This window comes from Paramisgurnus dabryanus, chromosome 1 (assembly GCF_030506205.2).
Source record: "Paramisgurnus dabryanus chromosome 1, PD_genome_1.1, whole genome shotgun sequence".
NCBI classification, from domain to species: Eukaryota; Metazoa; Chordata; class Actinopteri; order Cypriniformes; family Cobitidae; genus Paramisgurnus; species Paramisgurnus dabryanus.
Window position 1 is genome coordinate 48593886 of NC_133337.1, and position 18816 is coordinate 48612701.

Genomic DNA, 18816 nt, shown 5'->3' on the forward strand with positions numbered 1-18816 from the left:
CTTTATAGCCTTGTAATGATGGGCTAATTACAAACTTGCAGCGCAACGTCAAAAGTGTGGTGACTGTTCACTTTGACAGAATATATTTAGGACCTTAAGCTGACCGCAAGCCGCATTTGGAAGAAACCAACAAAAATATTGACACTTGTCAAAGAGATCTGTTACGAAAACACAGAAAATGTATGTTTCAGTTCAGTGTTAACACAACGCGTGTTACCCGAGCGCTGTATCTGCGCGCTGACCTCTCCGCTGCTTAATGTCGTGGTCGACTGTATGTTTTTGCATACCTTGGTAAACCACAGAAAGTCCTGCATGAGGGAGCTGCTGTATGAATCGTCCACCTCCACGATGGGGATCTGATCCTCATTAGTCACTAGCAGATTGTCCTTATGGTAAAATACTGATGCTATATAAACTCCCCTGAAATAAAGGCAGAAAAAATCTTTATTTAGTATGAGGGCGCTTTACCCCGATCATCTATGGTGTGAAATTAATGCAATTATACCTTTTTAAGGTCTTGACAAATTTATTAGAAGAGTGAAACAGATGTTTCAAGCTTCGGGACACTGACTGTTTACGACTTGGATTTGGCAGCTTTGATGTGTCTGAAAAAAGATCAAAAAGATGATTACAACTACAATATACTTAACAGTTAGTTTTGATCCTCTTAATTGATTGGACACTATCTGTATCCTTTAAAAAGTGAACATAACATAAAACGGTTAGGGTTAGCCTTAAACTAACCCAAACAACTTAATGACCGAGCAACATACTGAATAAAGAAATAAACAGAGGGAGACGGGGTGAAAGAGCCTCGGGTGTGACAAGGCTGGGGGAGTCAGCCCACCGACAAAGCGGTTATCTGGAACATTTCAGTTGCGTATCTCCAAGCGCTTGAAGCGCAGCCGTATCAGACCACATTTCAGTGATGCCAATCTTCAGACGTCGCTGTTTTCATGAAATTAAGCGTCACGTAATTGCCCCCCGTGTAAACAGCAGGGCAGACAGAACAATCCATTTGGCTGAGAAGCTGTTTACAACGTGAAAGTGGCCGTCAGAGCGAGCAAGTCACCGTGAGAGCAATCACGCTAGCCCTAGTCTCCGTGTCTCCACCAGAGGAGCTTGAAAGGGAGGTAGAAGGGCCGATTTTCCATTCACAAATCCCTATCAACCCTCTCCAAGGAATCAAGTGTCTTACAAGTCCCATAAGAAGTTTAACCCTTGCCCCCTCTGACCCTCCAGTGGTGACTGTTAACAGTACGCGATTAAAGATATGACAAATGTGCATACAAACGGCTCTGATCGTTTCCTTCTTGGCTTAGACGTCTACATAACGTAACCTCAGAGGTGCAACGCATCACTGGAATCTCAGGACAATTACGTTCCACGTGCGAAAGAGTCAAGTTCGATTACGTAAAGTGGAATATCATCCAAATTCCCAGAACTGGACTTGGATGTTGGCCACAAGTTTTATATCAGAAGACATAATTATCCACTTTAGTAGGATTTTTACATAAAGGGAACTTTGCGCAAGAGGTAGTTTCCAAACTGGGCAAACACATGCAGCTGTGGTGTTGCACGTGTTGATAGGTTGAGCGCTGAATTCGTATTTACTTCTCACTCGAGAAGGTTAACTGGCTTTGACAAGCAGATTATAAGACATGAGTGTATTGGCCTCCTGTGCCGCCAAACTGTCACACTAAATAAATAAAGAAATGCCTTTTCGTTTATGAAAGCAAAAAAAATGGATCGCCTTTGATTAATGACTTGGCAATCCATCTGTCTACCGCACATAGCTAGCGCGACCGTGAAATGAGGTGAGCGGGTGTTGGAAGACGGCGCGCGCTGGTAGCATTCTTCATTTTCAAACTAATTTAGCGGGGGTCAACAGCCCCTTTTCAACATACGTGAAGCGAGCGAGCTCATCCATAACGATCGTGGCTAGACTTTCCAGGCCCTCGCTGACAGAAAGCGCTTACATAGCCGTGGCTGAGCGTGGAGCTGTGCTTGAGCGATCGCGGGTACATTTGGGCGTTGCCATGTCTCGTGCAGGAACACTGAGAGCTGTGTGTGAAACGCACGCACACGCCCCTCGGCTTGAGAGCCACCTCTCAGCTCCACATATACACATCATAAATTAAGATAACCTCTCCTTAAATGAGCTGGAGTTTTTTTGGGCCGGTTTTTATAGTGGTGTCATTGTAGCGGCGCTGATTAATTTTGCAGATTTATTTTCGAACACCGTTGCTCCAAAAATAACTTGGGTAAATACTTTGCCACTCACAGCATGTGTGCTTATGTGGGGACATGTCACATAAGAAAAATACTTAACAAGGACACATTTAAAGAGGCTTAAAACAATCACTTTACAGAAGCTTGAAAACTGCATAAAATATTGAGATTTGTTTATTTAAATAAAGTTGGGTAAGTAAGACTGCTTGTAAACAGATTATGCTTTTGGTTCTTTAGCTTACAAATGTAACTCATTTACAAATTATGCCATCATTTTCTCATTCTCATGTTGTTCTAAACCTGTATGAATTTCTTTTTTAATTTTTGATGAACACAAAAGTAGATATTTTGATAAATGATTGTAAGCACACAGCTGATTGTAACCATTGACTTCCATAGTAGGAAAACAAATATTATGCAAGTATTGTGATAAATTATGTAGAAGATATTTTTAGAAATGATGGTAAGCACACAGTTGACGGAACCCATTGAATTAAATCGTACTTACCATCATTTATCAAAATATATATTTTTTGTTCATCAGAATTAAATAAATTCATACAGTTTTGGAACAACATGAGGATGAGAAAATGATGACAGAATTTTCATTTTTGGGTGAACTATCCCTTTAAAGTAGGGCTGTCAAAAGATTAATCGCATACAAAATAAAAGTCTGTTTTGCATAATATATGTGTGTGCACTGTGTAATTATTTTGTATATATTATTAATACACACACATGCATGTATGTATTTAAGAAACATTTATATATATTCATATATATTCACATATAATTCTTTTTTTATTTAGATTTTTTTAAGATTTTATTTATAAATTAAAAAATATGTACATAAATAACATGTTTCTTAAATTTCTTAAATGTATGTGTGTGTTTATATATACATAAAAATTACAAACAATACACACGCAAATATAAAATGCAAACAAAAACTTTTGTTTTGTATGGGATTAATCACAATTAATCTTTTGACAGCCCTAATTAAAAGTCTTTTTATTTTACAAAATTTCACTTAAAAGTGCAGTGTGTAATTTTTAGAAGGATCTCATGACAGAAATGCAAAATAATATACAAAACTATATTATCAGGGGTGTATAAAGACCTTTTTATAATGAACTGTTTTGTTTTTAGTACCATAGAATTAGACATTTTTATCTACATACACAGAGGGTCCTCTGACGTGGAAGTCGCCATTTTGTGCCGCCATGTTTCTACAGAAGCCCTTAACGGACAAACTTTTTTTACTAAGTTGTCTCCGTCAATTACATGTTTTCCAGTGGCGGGTACCATAGCTTCTCTATGCGTTTCAAAACGAGGGGTGAGCAGTGGACTGAGCTGTTGGTTGCAATTTGCAACCTCACCACTGGATGCTGCTAAAATTTACACACTGCACCTTTAAAAGGTTCTTCAAAGCGATGCCACACACTCTAAAAAAATGGTGCAAAATAGCACTTAAAGCTTGTAATCATAGGGGAACCATTTTTATGCTATATAGCACCTGTAAAGCACCTTTTTTCATCCGGGGGTGAAATAGCACCACTATAGCACTAAATATGGTTCTGCACAGGTGCTACACAGATACTACATAGGTGCTATATGGCACTTAAAATTGTTCCCCTATTATTACAAGCCAGTGAACCACTTTTAATGCTATTTTGCACTGTTTGTTTTAAGAGTGTAGTAGAACCATTGTTGGTTCTTTAAAGAACCATTCTGTTTAAAATAAAAAAAAATTCTTATATCTTTACAATCTGTGCATAATTTTGTGCGACAGAAAGGTTAATTGGATGTTAAAGGATTAGTCCATTTTCTTAAAAAAATCCAGATAATTTACTCACCACCATGTCATCCAAAATGTTGATGTCTTTCTTTGTTCAGTCCAGAAGAATTTTTTTTTTAGGAAAACGTTCCAGGATTTTTCTCATCTTAATGGACTTTAATGGAACCCAACACTTAACACTTAACTCAACACTTAACAGTTTTTTCAACAGAGTACTCTAAACGATCCTAAGCGAGGAATACGTGTTTTATCTAGCGAAACGATTGTCATTTTTGACAAGACAAAAAAAATGCACTTTTAAACCAAAACTTCTCGTCTATCTCCGGTCCTGTGATGTGCCAGGGCGACCTCAAGAAATTGCGTAATGACGTGGAAAGGTCATGTGTTACATATATGAAATGCACAATTGTTTACCATTTTAAACATTAAACTGACACAAAGACATTAATTAGTATAATTCCACATACAACAACGTCGGAACGGTCCTCTTTCTCCACACTTGTAAACACTGGGGCGTAGTTTCACATACATCATCTGTGACCTCTTGACGTGATGACGTATCGGGTGAGGTCACGCTGGCGCATCAAAGGACCGGAGATAGACGAGAAGTTGTGGTTTTAAAGTGCATATTTTTTTATTTTTCTTGTCAAAAATGACAATCGTTTCGCTAGATAAGACCCTTATGCCTCGTTTGAAACTCCGTTTAAAAAAAAGACTGTGTTGGGGTCCATTAAAGTCCATTAAAATGAAAAAAATCCTGGAATGTTTTCCTCAAAAAACATAATTTCTTCTCAACTGAACAAAGAAAGACATCAACATTTTGGATGACATGGTGGTGAGTAGATTATCTGTTTTTTTTTTTAAGAAAATTGTCTAATTATTTAAAGGTTCTTTATTTTACCATTTAGCCAAAAATGGTTCTTCAACATCATTGGGAAGCATTTTGTATTTTAAACAGTGTACAGTACGGCGCAAATAATCCACAACTAAATGTACCAAAGTTGGGTCCAATAGCTCTAGATGCGTGAGCCATAAAATGCTCCAGTTGTTCCACATTTAACAGAAATTCGATTACATAAAATTTCATTTCAGGCCAATAAATTGCAGCTGACATGAGTTGGTTCCAATCCAAAAGAATTCCCATCCAAAAGTCCAAAAATCTAATCTCCAAAAACTGAACCACCATACAATGTCAAAAAAGTAGCCACACACCTAAAATATCAAAATCTAAGTTAGGGGGGAATTGCATCAAAAACGTATCAGTAATAAACAACAGCTGTGCAGCCATACTTTATTTGTTTAAACCATTAAATCAACATTGGCAGTGTGTGGACAGCAAAAGCTGTATAATCTAACAAACTGCTGAAACTATTTCACACATACTGTAAAAGTGGATTGAAAAAATGCCTCTGCAAATTAATAAAAAATACACATCTGACACTTGTTCTAACATACTGTACAAACACATTTATACACACAAATAGGCTTTATGCCCAGCTGCACTACTTCCTGAACTTCAGCCAGCTCCTTGTTTCCTGTCTGCCATTATTGGACAAACTGATTAATCCAGGTGTGTCTGATTATTGTTGTTTGTGACTACTGAGGTCAGGCACACCTGGATTAATCAGTTTGTTTGTGACTACTGAGGTCAGGCACACCTGGATTAATCAGTTTGTCCAATAATGGAAGACAGGAAACAAGGAGCTGGCTAAAGTTCAGGAAGTAGTGCAGCTGGGCATAAAGCCTATTGAAAGAAACAAACAGATGCAATGTATCAACATGGTTAAGTTTCTCTTTCTTTTTGTTTTCCAAGTCACCATTTGTCCCCTAGAATTAGTTCCCCAGTTTAAAGTCGTATGAGACGCTGGCAGCCATTGCTCTGACATCACAACTGTTGACTTCTACACAGATGAGTGATGCAGTTTTTTTCAGTCTCACCCCTCCTGCTTGCGGTCGGCTGCATAGCTCCCTAATGAAGTTGCTGTTTGTGCACGATGCATTACTGTTAGCGCCGGGAACAGCGTGCTTCTATACCTCGGTGGCCGGCCTCTGGGTTAGGGAGTGGGATTTGGGCCAAAGCAGACTGTCTGCTCTTCATGGTCCAGCCCTCCTCGTTTTAAAGGTGTCTGTGCTCGGGCCCCGTGATTTACAGCGATGCAGTATACGGGCAATGTGTTTGACATGTAGATGTTAAAATTTGAAATGGATAAATGTATTAAAATATTATTTATTTACATGTACTCCTTCCCTCCCCGTGCGAAGAGCGTGGCAGGGCGGGCTGTAGGACGCTGAGAGAATGTATTCATACTACCCTGGATGGTAAAAACACTTTGACCACGCTTCATTTCGTCACTTTAATTCAGAGTTAATCTACTGGAAGAAGTGTGGACTTAGAAGATGAGAGTATGATGGGAGGGAGGCAGTTCTGGTTAGTGGGCTGATGGGTGGATGAGAGAGGGAGAGCGTGAGTAAGAGAGAGAGAGAGAGAGAGAGAGAGAGCAGGCAACAAAACAGACGAAAACACAATAAAGGGTGCAAATAAAAAAGAGTGACATAAAAGTTTGGTAAAAACAGCGCTAATGACAATGACATCAATTCAGCTTCACATCTTAGACACTGATGCCAGGCGTTTGCAGACCAAGCTCAATCCAGTGTGGATGTTTTCCAAAAGTTTAGACCATTATTAAATCCGATAATGGGATAATATGAGAGGAGAAATATATTACAGTGACTTTCAAACATGATTAAATACTACAAAACCAGACTCACTGCACCATTTATAACGCAGCTAGGAGGACCGGACTGAGTTTAGGGATCACATTTATGTCATAAAGACAAATGGAAGTGTTGATCATCCCTATTACAATCAACGCAAGCTCATAACACTGAAAAATGAATGAAATTAAATGTGTTATTTGACTGACACAAAAAGGAATGAGAGTTTTATGAAAGAGGCAACGTTCTGAGTAGGACAAACAAAAAGGTGTGCTTTACATTTAAAGATGATAAAAAAAGTGTTGTGTGTTTTTGTGTGTACCTCCACAGCAGTAGTGCTGGTGTGTGGCTCGAACCTGCTGTAACAGCCTCTCCATCGCCTCGATGTGCCCTCTCCTCCGGTTCTCTCTCCCATCGCAATCCTTCCAGTCTGAAACCAAAGCATTATCACCAAAAGCTCAGATTTATCACGTCATTGTCAAGCCATTAAAACAGACCGGCACATTTACGGCTATTAATGTTATATTTAAGTGCCCTGTGCAATAGTTATCAAATGCTTCATTAAATTTGCCTCAATTGTCATTTTCCTCCATGGACCGATCCTAGCTTAGCAACTGTTGCCGTCTGCCGTATCATCAGAGAACCTTCTGCTCTTTTATAATGTGTTAAATGGATGTCCTGTGTGTTTGGATGGTTTTAAATTGAACTTTAAAGAATTTTTGGTTAAATGTTGTCATAGTAACAAGGTATTGAGGACACACAGCATTTTTCCTGCGCATACTGTGTAAAATTGGTAACTTAGCCAACTAAATATTTAACACCAGGAAGGACAAACTGAATAAATTATTGAAAGGTGAATTTAGATTATTAACTAACCAATTATAATTAATTCATTTATGTATTGATTTAGGCCATAGCAGATGAGATAGCAACTAACGAGTATCACGAGTATGTTGTGGACACGGTTTAATAATCAATATTTCCCTAACGGCTTCTCAGCTAACCGTGATAAGCGTTTGCCTTTATCACAATTCTGATTCTCTGATTCACTTTCAACATTTTAATTAAAACAATTGAAAATTTTGGCAACAAAGCAAGGTTAAAACAACCCAATGTTAAGGCAAAATAAAAAACTATATGAAATAAACTTATAAACAGGACATATAAAAAAGCTGGAATGATGTTAGAAAACGTGCAGGTTATTTTGCACTGTATTGTTCCAGAACAGCAAATTGCCAGTGCAGTGAGCCAGTGAATAACACCACACCAGAGTCCTTAAAGTGCAGGCTGTGTCCATTTTAAAGAGTCTAATGGCCTGAGGGCAAAAGCTCTTCTGTATAACTATCTCTGTTCAGTTAGGAACAAACAAAAAAAAATATAAAATAATGTTATATTCTTATTCAGTGGTCAACATGACATAGCTCCAAAAAGCACATCCATCCAGACCTGGCTCCAGCTTTGAGATATAATGTGGGCCAAGTGATGTACATGTTCCCTTACATGCATCCATCAATGATTAAAGCAATCCAAATATTTTAAATTTTGGTCATTTTGAATTTTGGACCCATACTGTAAATTAAACGCCTTGTAACATTTTGACATACAAAATCCATAAACATAATCTTTCAAGTTAACTAAACTTAAAATTGTAAATTCAGAATGTTTTTTTAAGAATATCCATAATTCCTTGCACCTCAAAATTAAAATGTTTATGTTTTATCAAAGAATAAGGACTGATAGGGCATCTAAATAGTTGTTAGTAAAGAAGTCATAGTGGTTGTTGTGAACCGCGTGCACGAGACTGCAGTGACACTGATGACGTACGGCGCTGCTGACGTGTTATCTGGTGCCCCCAAGCTTTTTTTTGTGCCCGAGCATCGTTTACAGTCTGAGGGAGATGCATGCTGTAGTTTGAAAAAAAATCTTCTCAAACATGTCTGAGGATAACACGTCAGCCGCGTTGAACATCAGCAGCGTCGTACGTCAGCAGTTTTACTGATGTTATATTGTTGTAAATTAGACTTTTCTGTGAAGTTACCATTTAGGTTCTCAGTGATTGCTTTGGTAAACATGTATCATTTTAAAGAAGTTGTATTTTTCTCCACAGTTATAAAGATGCATTTCACCATGGAGTTTCATGTGTATTTTTGTGGAGAATCAAGTTTATTCAATGATCGACAGAGAGAGACATGAATTGATGGCATTCTCTCAGTTATAATAGTATTTAATATGCTATATGAACACCAAAGTAAATGAATTTAACAATGTATGTTCAGTCAACATACAGTAAGCACTAAGTTAAAGGTATAGCGGAAGATTTCCTTTTTCCGGGTGGATCATCAAGACTATTGGTCATCCCAATTGTCAATCATTCTGGTGATATGTTTACATACACTGAAAAAAGTGATTCATTGAATTTAATAAATTTTTTTAAGGTAAGTGGTTGCAATCAATTTATTTAAGCTACATTTAAAAAAAAGTTTTATATTTTTTTTACGTATCTTTTTTGTTTAAATGTAGCTTAAATAAATTGATTGCAACCACTTACCTTAAAAAATTGATTAAATTCAATGAATAATTTTTTTCAGTGTAAGGCCATCGTACGTGCTCCTCCCTAGGTTCGCTTTCTGCGCATGCGCACTTTCAGGTGTATGTGTGGTGGGCTACGGTTTCAGCCATGCATGGAAGCTCGTGTTCTCACTGTATTTTTTCAAAATGTCTGAGGGTCGCAAGAGAAAAAGTGTTTACGAATTGTATGACAAGAACAGAAAGGCCTCTGAAGAACGAATCAAGACCAGAGTGTTTTTGGGAGAATATTTCACACAGGTTGAGCTTCCCACTGATGCCTCAGTCGCGAAGTTTCTACTCGACAGGTAAAGTTTGGCATGCTATTGGAGAAATACATTTAAAATCACTACTAGTAAAAGTTGATGTAAGCTATGATTAACTCTTTAATCTCCAGCGTTTTTAAAAAAAGTTGCCAGCCAGCGCCAGCGTTTTTCATGATTTTCACCAAAGTTTAATGCCTTCCAGAAAATGTTCTTCTTTAAATATATAAACATACAATACACCAAATAAAAGAACAGTCCCTCTGCTTTCAAACAAAAAAAACGTTTCATCCTACCTTCAGTGGTTCTTTTGCAATCAGCTTTTGAATATGGGTAGGTTTTTGCAAAAACACCATATTTTGAGCAAAAAGCAGAGATAATTCCATTTTTGTGACGGACTTTTCATAGAGATCCCATTCAGAGCGATCTTTAAAACAGACACGGACATGCAGCAGCTTGCCATAGGGCAATACTTCCGGGTTTTAAAAAGTTGCGGACGGGCGCCACCTGGTGGATAATAGCGGTATTGCGGAAAGACGGACAATCATTGGCGGGGAAGCGTTTTCTCTTAATTGACGAGATATCTCGTCAATGGCGGGGAAAGAGTTAACGATGCTATCCCTGGCACAAGTCACAAACCGCGCAGACACTGTAAACATCTCAATGTATGAGCCATGCCGGCATCAACTTGTAAACAGAGCGAAGAGAATAACTAGGCTTGTTCATGCTCTCTCGTGTACACGTTAATAGGCGTTCCCTCTCGGGAGCAGGTAGAGAGTTGCGCATGTGCATTTTTTTTTTAAATGTGGAGGGGAGGTTCTTTTAAAAAATTCTGGAAAAACTTTGCTATACCTTTAAGTACGTTTAAATGCATAAGCATTGGTGGACCAATCTCTTGTTCTTCGTTTTATAGACTTATTAAGGAAAGTTGAGCTTTGAAGTCTTAAAGCAATTATATGGTTTGGCAAAACATCAACCACGAAAGTTGAATAAACTCAAAAAAGCTTTGCTCCCAGTTGCTTGATTTTTTTTTAAGTTAAAGGGATAGTTCACTTAAAAATTAAAGTAATGTCATTAATGATTCACCCTCATGTTGTTCCAAACTCGTAAGATCTTCGTTCATTTTTGGAAATACAGTTTAAAATGTTTTAGATTTAGTCAGAGAGCTTTCTGACCGTCCATTGAAAATCTATGTATAGTATACTGTCCATGTCCAGAAAGGTAATAAAAATATCATCAAAGTAATCCCAGGTCTATTGTGAACCATGTGCAAGAGACTGCAGTGACACTGCTGACGTTCGACGCTGCTGACATACGACACTGCTGATGCACGACGCTGCTGACGTACAACGTTGCTACCGTGTGACGCTGCTGACGTGTTATCTGGTGCGCCCCAACTTATATTTGTTTTTTTTGCGCCCGAGCTTCGTTTACAGTCTGAGGAAGACGCACGCTGTAAGTTTGAAAAAACATCTACGTCAGCAGTGTCGTACGTCAGCAGCGTCACTGTGCATGCGCATTCCCAACAGATGCGGGAGAGAAGACAATGCTGAATTAAGTTGTAATTTTTGTTATTTTTGGACAAAAATGTATTTTACATGCCTCAACAAATTCTAACTGACCCACTGATGTCACATGGTCCATGGACTACTTTTATGATGTTTTATTACCTTTCTGGACATGGACAGTATACCGTACATAGATTTTCAATGGAGGGTCAGAAAGCTCACGGACTAAATCTAAAACATCTTAAACTGTGTTTCCAAAGATGACCAAGTCTTACAGGTTTGTAGACATTATTTTAATTTTTGGGTGAACTTTTTTTTACAGTGTGGGAAAATATGTTCTTTCTGGAGCTTCACCATGTTGACCCCATATAAGAAAATAACATGAGGACATTTTAACATACAGTACAATTCCTTGTGTGTTCAGCAAATGGCATGATGGTGAGTAAATTTTAAGAGAATTTTGGTAAACAGTCAGCTAAAATCTCCAAATAATTTCCATGTGGTGTTCAGTACATCCTTATGAGCAACAGTAACCAAAAGGTGGCAGATCTTGGCGAATCGAATGCAATATATTATAAGGCTGTAAAATCAGTGAAGGTCACACTCATTGTAAATGTACTTTTACAATCGACATCTTATTTTCTTCTGATAGTTCTCTGCTCATACCAATGCACGCTTACGTGCACTTTCTTAAAAAAAAACTTTTATATTGCTATTTTGCTGACGTAAAACCTGTCACCCCTGGCGACACGACACGTCTTCAGCAGCACTAGTATAAAAGATGAAACTCAAGGCCGTATACAGAAAGCATCAGATGGAGTGGAAGTCGTGACGGCTAAATAATAACACAGTTCTACATCCAAGGATGTTAGGTGCAATCAACGCAATGTTTTCTCCTATAAACCAAGATATTTTAATTACGAGCACAAAGCTGTGCTGATGCAATTCACAAGGGTTCATATACAGTATCTACCAGTTAAACATTGCTGTTTTAGACTCTAGCATTGTGTGCTTTTGAGATGTTTGAAAGTCCTTGGCACTTGTGGCTAACATAACTTACTGGAGGGAACAGCAGAGGGAGGCTGAGATAGTTGCGCTGGACCCCAACCCTTCATATTGTAGGCGGACACTTGGACGTAGTACTGTCTACCCTGAGACAAAACAAGACAAGAACATTTTAGAAACCATTTTGTTACCCGCACAACCGTTTTTGATTTTACTGCACAATATTAATAGGCATGTCTATTGTGTAGCCTTCTCTGAATAAGAGCTTAGATGGTTTGCTGCTCTTAGCTGGTTTAAGTAGTCTAGAGGGATTCATTATCTGGCATAGTCAATCTCCTAACCTGGTGTTTAGATGGTTGATCAGATGGTCTCCTAACCTGCACACCGACCAGTGCTTAACCCCCCCCCCCCAAAAACCAACACACCAGACTTGTCATGCAGCTAAGAGCAGATGGATTTAAGCTGTTTTTAGCAGTGTATAACATTTATTAGCTCTTAAGTTTTTATCTTACCGTAGTGAGACCCGTTATTGTGCACTTCAGGGACTGCATATTCTCTAAGGTCAGCTCTCCGGCTAATAAAGAGAAGTCCTTTAGACAGCTCCATTCCACTGCAATACAATTTACCATACATTATATGGTGTCAACAGAAAGAGAGAGAGAAGCAAAACGTAAGCAAAAAACTAAAGAACTGAATAGGACGAGAACACAAGATGTTCTTGTAATGCATAAAATCAACATTCAACAAATAAACAAAAGCTACACGTCAACAGTACAGTAGCTAATTTATAATGAAACTTCATGAATTTTTAAAACTGGGTTTTTATGAGTGCTTGCTTAAGCAGAAATCACCACCAGGATGTTGCTATGCAGTTGCTTAAAGGTACAATATGTAATTTCTGCCCCTAGAAGCTGCTCAACAACAACAACAACAGTTAAACAGCATGGAATGATGGGAGTTGTACTTTTTACCTTCAATGTCATTAGGAATTGATCTAACATGACTCACAAATCATGTTTATGGATACGTATTGAAATAAAGTTTTAAATCATTACATTATAGGCAGTATTCGAAAGCTTAAAGGCATCAAGGCACGGCCGAATCCAATGTTTGATTTACTTCCTGTCTCTTGAGATACCTTCATCATCCTGGCCCACAATGCGCACCACCGGCACAATGTCAAAGAATGCCTCTGAACAGGTTCACGCCCACTTTTAGGGGAAACAAACCAGACTTCCCATAGACTTCCATACAAAATAGCGGCACAAAGCAATGTTCGTACACAGGCGGCAGGCATGAATAACTTAAGAAATCCCTTAGATTAAACATGTCAAGTAATTATATGTCCATTCTGCCTGCCATAGAGCTTGAAAGATACATCAAGAAACTTAATTTGGTCAATATAAAAACATGGCCCTTCATTCTCCCAGCGTCAAATTTGTGTAACAACGCTACCCACTGATTGCTAGAAATATCGCTAAGCCAGGCTAGTTGTATGGCTGGACAGAAAAAACACTCAGTTCTCTAAATATAAAAACATATTATATACATTAAAAGATGTTTAGTTTCAAATACAAAGTAAAATCATTTACTCGACAAGTAAATGTCTGGGTAAGACACCTCTGGCTACTGGGAAGCGTTGTCACAAATTTGAAGCTGGGAGAATGAAAGAACATGTTTTTAGATTGACCAAATTAAGTTTGTCGCTCTATGACATGCAGGGTAAACATAAAATTACTTGACATGTTTAATCTAAGTGATTTCTTGGGCCCTATCTTGCACCCAGCGCAATTGACTTTGTCAGTGACACATGTATCATTCGTATTTTGCACCGGCGCACAGCGGGTTTTTCCCTCCACAGATGCACGTCGGCAAACTAGGGAATGAACTTGCGCTCCCTGGGCGGTTAAGCGCGAAAAAGGAGGCGTGTTGCGGCGCAAACCATCCCTGATGCTATTTTGCAGTTTCAAAAAACAATTGCACCACTGACCAGAAAAAACTAGTCTAAAGTCAGTGGCGCGTTGTTCATTATGCTATTTTAAGGGCGCATGCTTGACCATAATGTATAGCGTGCACAACGCGCATACACTTTGCTTATCTAATCTACACAGATGGAACAGTTCTTTTTGCAAATCATAAATTGTTACAATAAAAAATATTAACACACGAGATAAGGGGAATCACAGTGGTGATCATTGGTGATAGTTTTTATTTATTGTGTGGCTGCGTAAAAAAATTCTCATGCAAATAACGATTAAAATATTTTCATAAGAAACCTTAATGTATATGAACTTGATTTGTAAGTGTTCTTTGGGGTTGGACCTTGCTTGCGTTTCTTGGGTCCGATTTCAAAGCCCCCAAACCCTTTCAGCGGTGAGGGTGGGCCCAGCGATGTCCTCTGCCGGTCGTCAGGTCCTGTGTAGAGGCAGATCCACCTCCCGTTACACGACGTGCCCCATTTATGCTGGCAAGCTTGGGATTCCCCCGTCTCCTGACATCATTATAACGCTTGGCGCAACGATGGGGATGCCAGCTGATGAGACAATTGTGGCTCTTTCCTCTCACGCCTGTTTAACCTACGCTGATTTGGGCGGGTTTCTCCTATCCCAATACAAAAGAACTTCTCTGTCTTTGACTGCTCTTACAAGAACGCCGGTCTCCTCGGCTGTGAACCGCTCCTGGCGTGCGCCTGGTAAATCCGTCATAATAATAGCAACCCACCATGGAACTTGCGCCCTTGCGTTTAAAGGGAATGTTGGATAGCTTCTGATTGGTTTATTTGACGTTACGCCCAAACCACACCTATGAATAATGAACCTACTTCAGACCAACCCCTTATTGATTTGCGCCTGGCGCAAGAGTTATTTCTCCTGCCGGGAAAATAGCAACAGCGCCCAAGATCCGCCAACAACGTCACTTGCGCATTGCGCTTCGCACTTGCGTTTCAGATCGTTAAAATAGGGCCCCTTAAGTTATTTATGCCTGCTGGTTGTGTGCGAACATTGCTTTGTGCCGCTATCTTGTATGGAAGTCTATGGGAAGTCTAGTTTGTTTTCCCCCAAAAAGGGGCGGTGACGAAATTAACAGTCAAGTTCCCGGATGTGCTGGTAGTCCATAATCTATGTGTGAGCATGCACAAGGAATGTGATTGGTCGAGCCTGGACGAGTAAAAAAAAGGAAGACAAGAAAGAGTCTGGAGCACAAATTTAGTGTAAAAAAGGTTATATTTTCACTTTTTAAACCTTTTGATGGCATTTCTAGCAGGAAATTAGTTTTATAGTGGGATTACTTACAACAAAAGTGCTCTCTGTTTATATTTCAGTCCTTCCAGAAAAACGCAAAGTTTTTTTGTGATTATTGCGGGCAAAAATCCTTGATCTTGCTGCACGTTTCTTAAAAAATGTGATGGAATATGCGGGATATTTATGGCATTTTATGCGATTAAATTGCGGGAACTTGCAAAAACTGCGGGAACTTGCAAAAACTGTTTGCAGCTTTTCAATTATGTTTACATCACATAAGGTGCGTTCCATTCAACAGGGTCCCTACGGAGTGTTCACTGCTCCCTACTCCCTGAGCACCGTATATCAGTTAAAGTGGACTTCACGGACAATAACCGCTTATTTGGAACGGCCTGCAAACGTCATCAAAGAAAGTCAACGACAGGGTCGCGCAGATTGATATAACACAAATATATATACATGTAGGACAACATTCATATTTTAATTTTTATTTACTATCACATTTAAAATATGTATACTATACAATAAAAACATTGAGTACTACGTAATGAAAAACGTATGTTTATTATACACTTTAATTGACTATTGCTGCTATTACCTGAACAGAATTGAAGCCCTGCTGTAACTGTCATGCAAATATGAAAGTAAACTTTTATTTGGTTAACTATGCGTATATATGTGTTTTTAAACGATTGTCATATAATTGCATAGCGGTCTGACCGTTCTGACTGGTGATCACGTGATGCGCACAATGACAAATTGGGTGATTATCGCTCTCCACTTCCTGTAAAGTGATGTATCGATGTTCCCTGATTCCTTATGCCATGCGCAGTGCCCTTCGAACTGAACATGTTCGCTCCCTTCGGATTGGAATCTCACTTAAGATGGCGGAATACCCTATGAAGTCCACTTCACAGTCCAATTACGGTCGAATGGAACGCACCTATAATCACGTCACTTCATAACCTTCCCATGGCAACAGGGGACATGGCTGCGCTTGTGTAAAGTAAATGCAAAATTTTTCAACTTTCTGCTAAGATATATGTGATTTTTGCTAAGAAAATGCAAGGATTATGAAATCATGCAACCCCAGCATATTTTGCACATGGAAATCTGCAATTTATGCTGCGTAAGTGAGGTGTATTTGAAAAAATGCGGTCTCTGCATAAATATGCAGACTTTGGCTGAATATGCGTTGAATCATGCGATCGCATGATCACGTTTATCTGGAGGGATGGATATTTTAAAAAGAATTCTGTTACGCTGCCTATAAAGGCTGTCAGAATGTGTTTCCCGGAGGTTTTCCAAAGTCAGTGCCTCATGAGGCAGCGAGGCAACAAGTCAACTCCCTTAGTTTTGGGATGCAGCCATAATGTAAGCTCACGGTGTGGCTACTACTTCCCATTTTGTATACTTTTTCATGTGGCAATATATACAGTATTCTGGTCTTGTACGAAAAGGTTGCACTGACCTTTGTATTTGGTCACCACAGCTGAGTTCATGCTGGCAGGTTCCTGAAAGGTAACAGTGAGCGACGTGCTGCCAGTAACACTCAGACGCACAGCTGAAGGAGGCTCCGGTGGCCCTGAAAAAAACAGTTCAAAGGTCACAAAGCTGGTGAACAAGACCCTTCACGCTGTGTGACAACTTTATGCTTTGTGTCCCACTTCATTTAGTGACAAACTAGCTGCAAGAACTCAAGTTCATTGTGGGTATAAAAAGCACTTGAATACTAAAAACAGAAATCGTTTCCTGACACAGTGAGCATTTATTTCCCCTCAACGATGCTTTACGGCACCAAGCATCAATAACAAGATACCGATACTAATTTGAAACTAAGAAATGTAATGAACATTGTAATGAAGGAATCACAAAATAAACAACTGTAATTAAAGGTGATGTTAATATGAAGAGCTGGGATGCAAAACTCCTAAGTGCATCTGACACAATTTCCTGTAAATGGGCATTTTTTATCAGACTCTTATGTTTAGGTTCGGTAATTTCATGTTAATTGCAATAAAATTTTATTAGTCAGTTATTGATATTACATATTTTCAAACATTTCACTTTAGTCCGGGGATCTCCTCAACCTTATGTGAGCTAGGGCTACCACAAGGGATTTTACTTTAATTAACTTGTTGATATGTTTTTCATCATTGTTTAAATAGACAGTACTGTGCGAAAGTAGCCGCGTCGGCATAGGTTCTGTGTCCATTTTCATTTATACTTTTACTCAAATAAGAAGAAGCTTGGCAAGTTAACCCACAAACGAAGAAGAAACAGCAACTTGTTGTGTGATTTGAGGAGACCAGCAATGATGGATTTAAATAAACAGCGATTTTTGTTGCAGTTTGAGTTAAATCACTCCTCAACTTTGCCATTCTTTGTTTTCACCGTCGCAAACGGAAATACCTATGACCTAGTTTTTTTAACCTGATGGGTTCTGGTGGACCAATCACAGCGCTTGCGATCCGCGTAGAACTGATGCGCTGTTAAAAAATTTTTTACCTACGCACAACTATAAATCAGGCTTTAGGCCACCACCACCAGGCTTGTTGTTTTAGAAGTTTTAATGTCCATTCACATTTATTTTTCAATCTATTTTATTAAGATACAAACAGAAAATACAGGAAATATGTACCAAAAAATTAAATAAAATTCATGACTAAATGTCTTCTTTAGGCATTGTTGGTGTTTAGTGTTACCCCTCTTGGCACGCACTAAACACATCTTGAGGGTAAAAGTAAAAAGACTAATTTCTTTAAAATTAGGATTTAATTTTATTTAGGTTTAAGAGATCCTGCAGTTTCCTGGTATTGCTCAAGTGGAAGGGGAGTTTACCCTAAAAACTTGACACATCAGTCTACATTTTATACAGATTTTAATACTATATACACATTTTCTGTATTTTCTGGTTATATTCTATTAAAGAGACTGCGAAACAATTATGTATGATCACTATAACATTATAAAAACAACAAGTCTAATTCTGTCATGGTGGCCTAATGCTGCGTTCACACCAGCCGTGGTAAAGGTGTCAAGCGCGAGTGATTTTAATGTTAAATCAATGTGAAGACGCGTTGACGCGCGTCTGGAGGTCTCACGGTGCAAATAAGGCATTTAGCGTGGCGCGGTAGATGTTCCCCTGAATGGTGTGAAATGTAGGGCCCTATAATTTCCGCGATCACGGAATCGCGGACGGAATCGTGGAATTGGCTAATTAACACGGAATCTAGTATTAACACGGAATTTCGCGGAATTTTACATATTTTGAATAAAACTATGTTTTTGTGTGGGAGACGAACGTATGTCTGGGGGAAATGCAGACCGGGGGAAGTAAATCTGGGCAACACGGCCCCTCCCGTCGTTTCAGACCCCCTCCAAAACACTGAAACCATGGCGAAGCGGCTCTCAACCACTCTGCTTTCGTCAGCGAAAAAATTAAAAAATTTGACGCTAAGCACTTAGTTCCGAGCAGGTCTCACATG

General features: G+C 38.9%; 2 protein-coding genes across 6 annotated transcripts in view; both read right to left on the reverse strand.

The window, feature by feature from the left end:
* nat9 (N-acetyltransferase 9) overlaps nt 1-18816 on the reverse strand; it is a 298893-nt gene that overhangs the window by 135236 nt on the left and 144841 nt on the right. The gene's annotated exons all lie outside the window — the stretch shown is intronic.
* The window catches only part of ankfn1a (ankyrin repeat and fibronectin type III domain containing 1a), a 115400-nt gene that overhangs the window by 21425 nt on the left and 75159 nt on the right, over nt 1-18816 (reverse strand). For all 5 annotated transcript variants that reach the window (XM_065262526.1, XM_065262525.1, XM_065262524.1 and 2 more), the window contains 6 exons: nt 16800-16913; nt 12599-12696; nt 12142-12232; nt 7068-7175; nt 506-605; nt 288-420 (listed from right to left, as the gene is read on the reverse strand). In XM_065262526.1, the coding sequence (XP_065118598.1) occupies nt 288-420; nt 506-605; nt 7068-7175; nt 12142-12232; nt 12599-12696; nt 16800-16913 (644 nt within the window). The remainder of the gene's footprint in view (nt 1-287; nt 421-505; nt 606-7067; nt 7176-12141; nt 12233-12598; nt 12697-16799; nt 16914-18816) is intronic.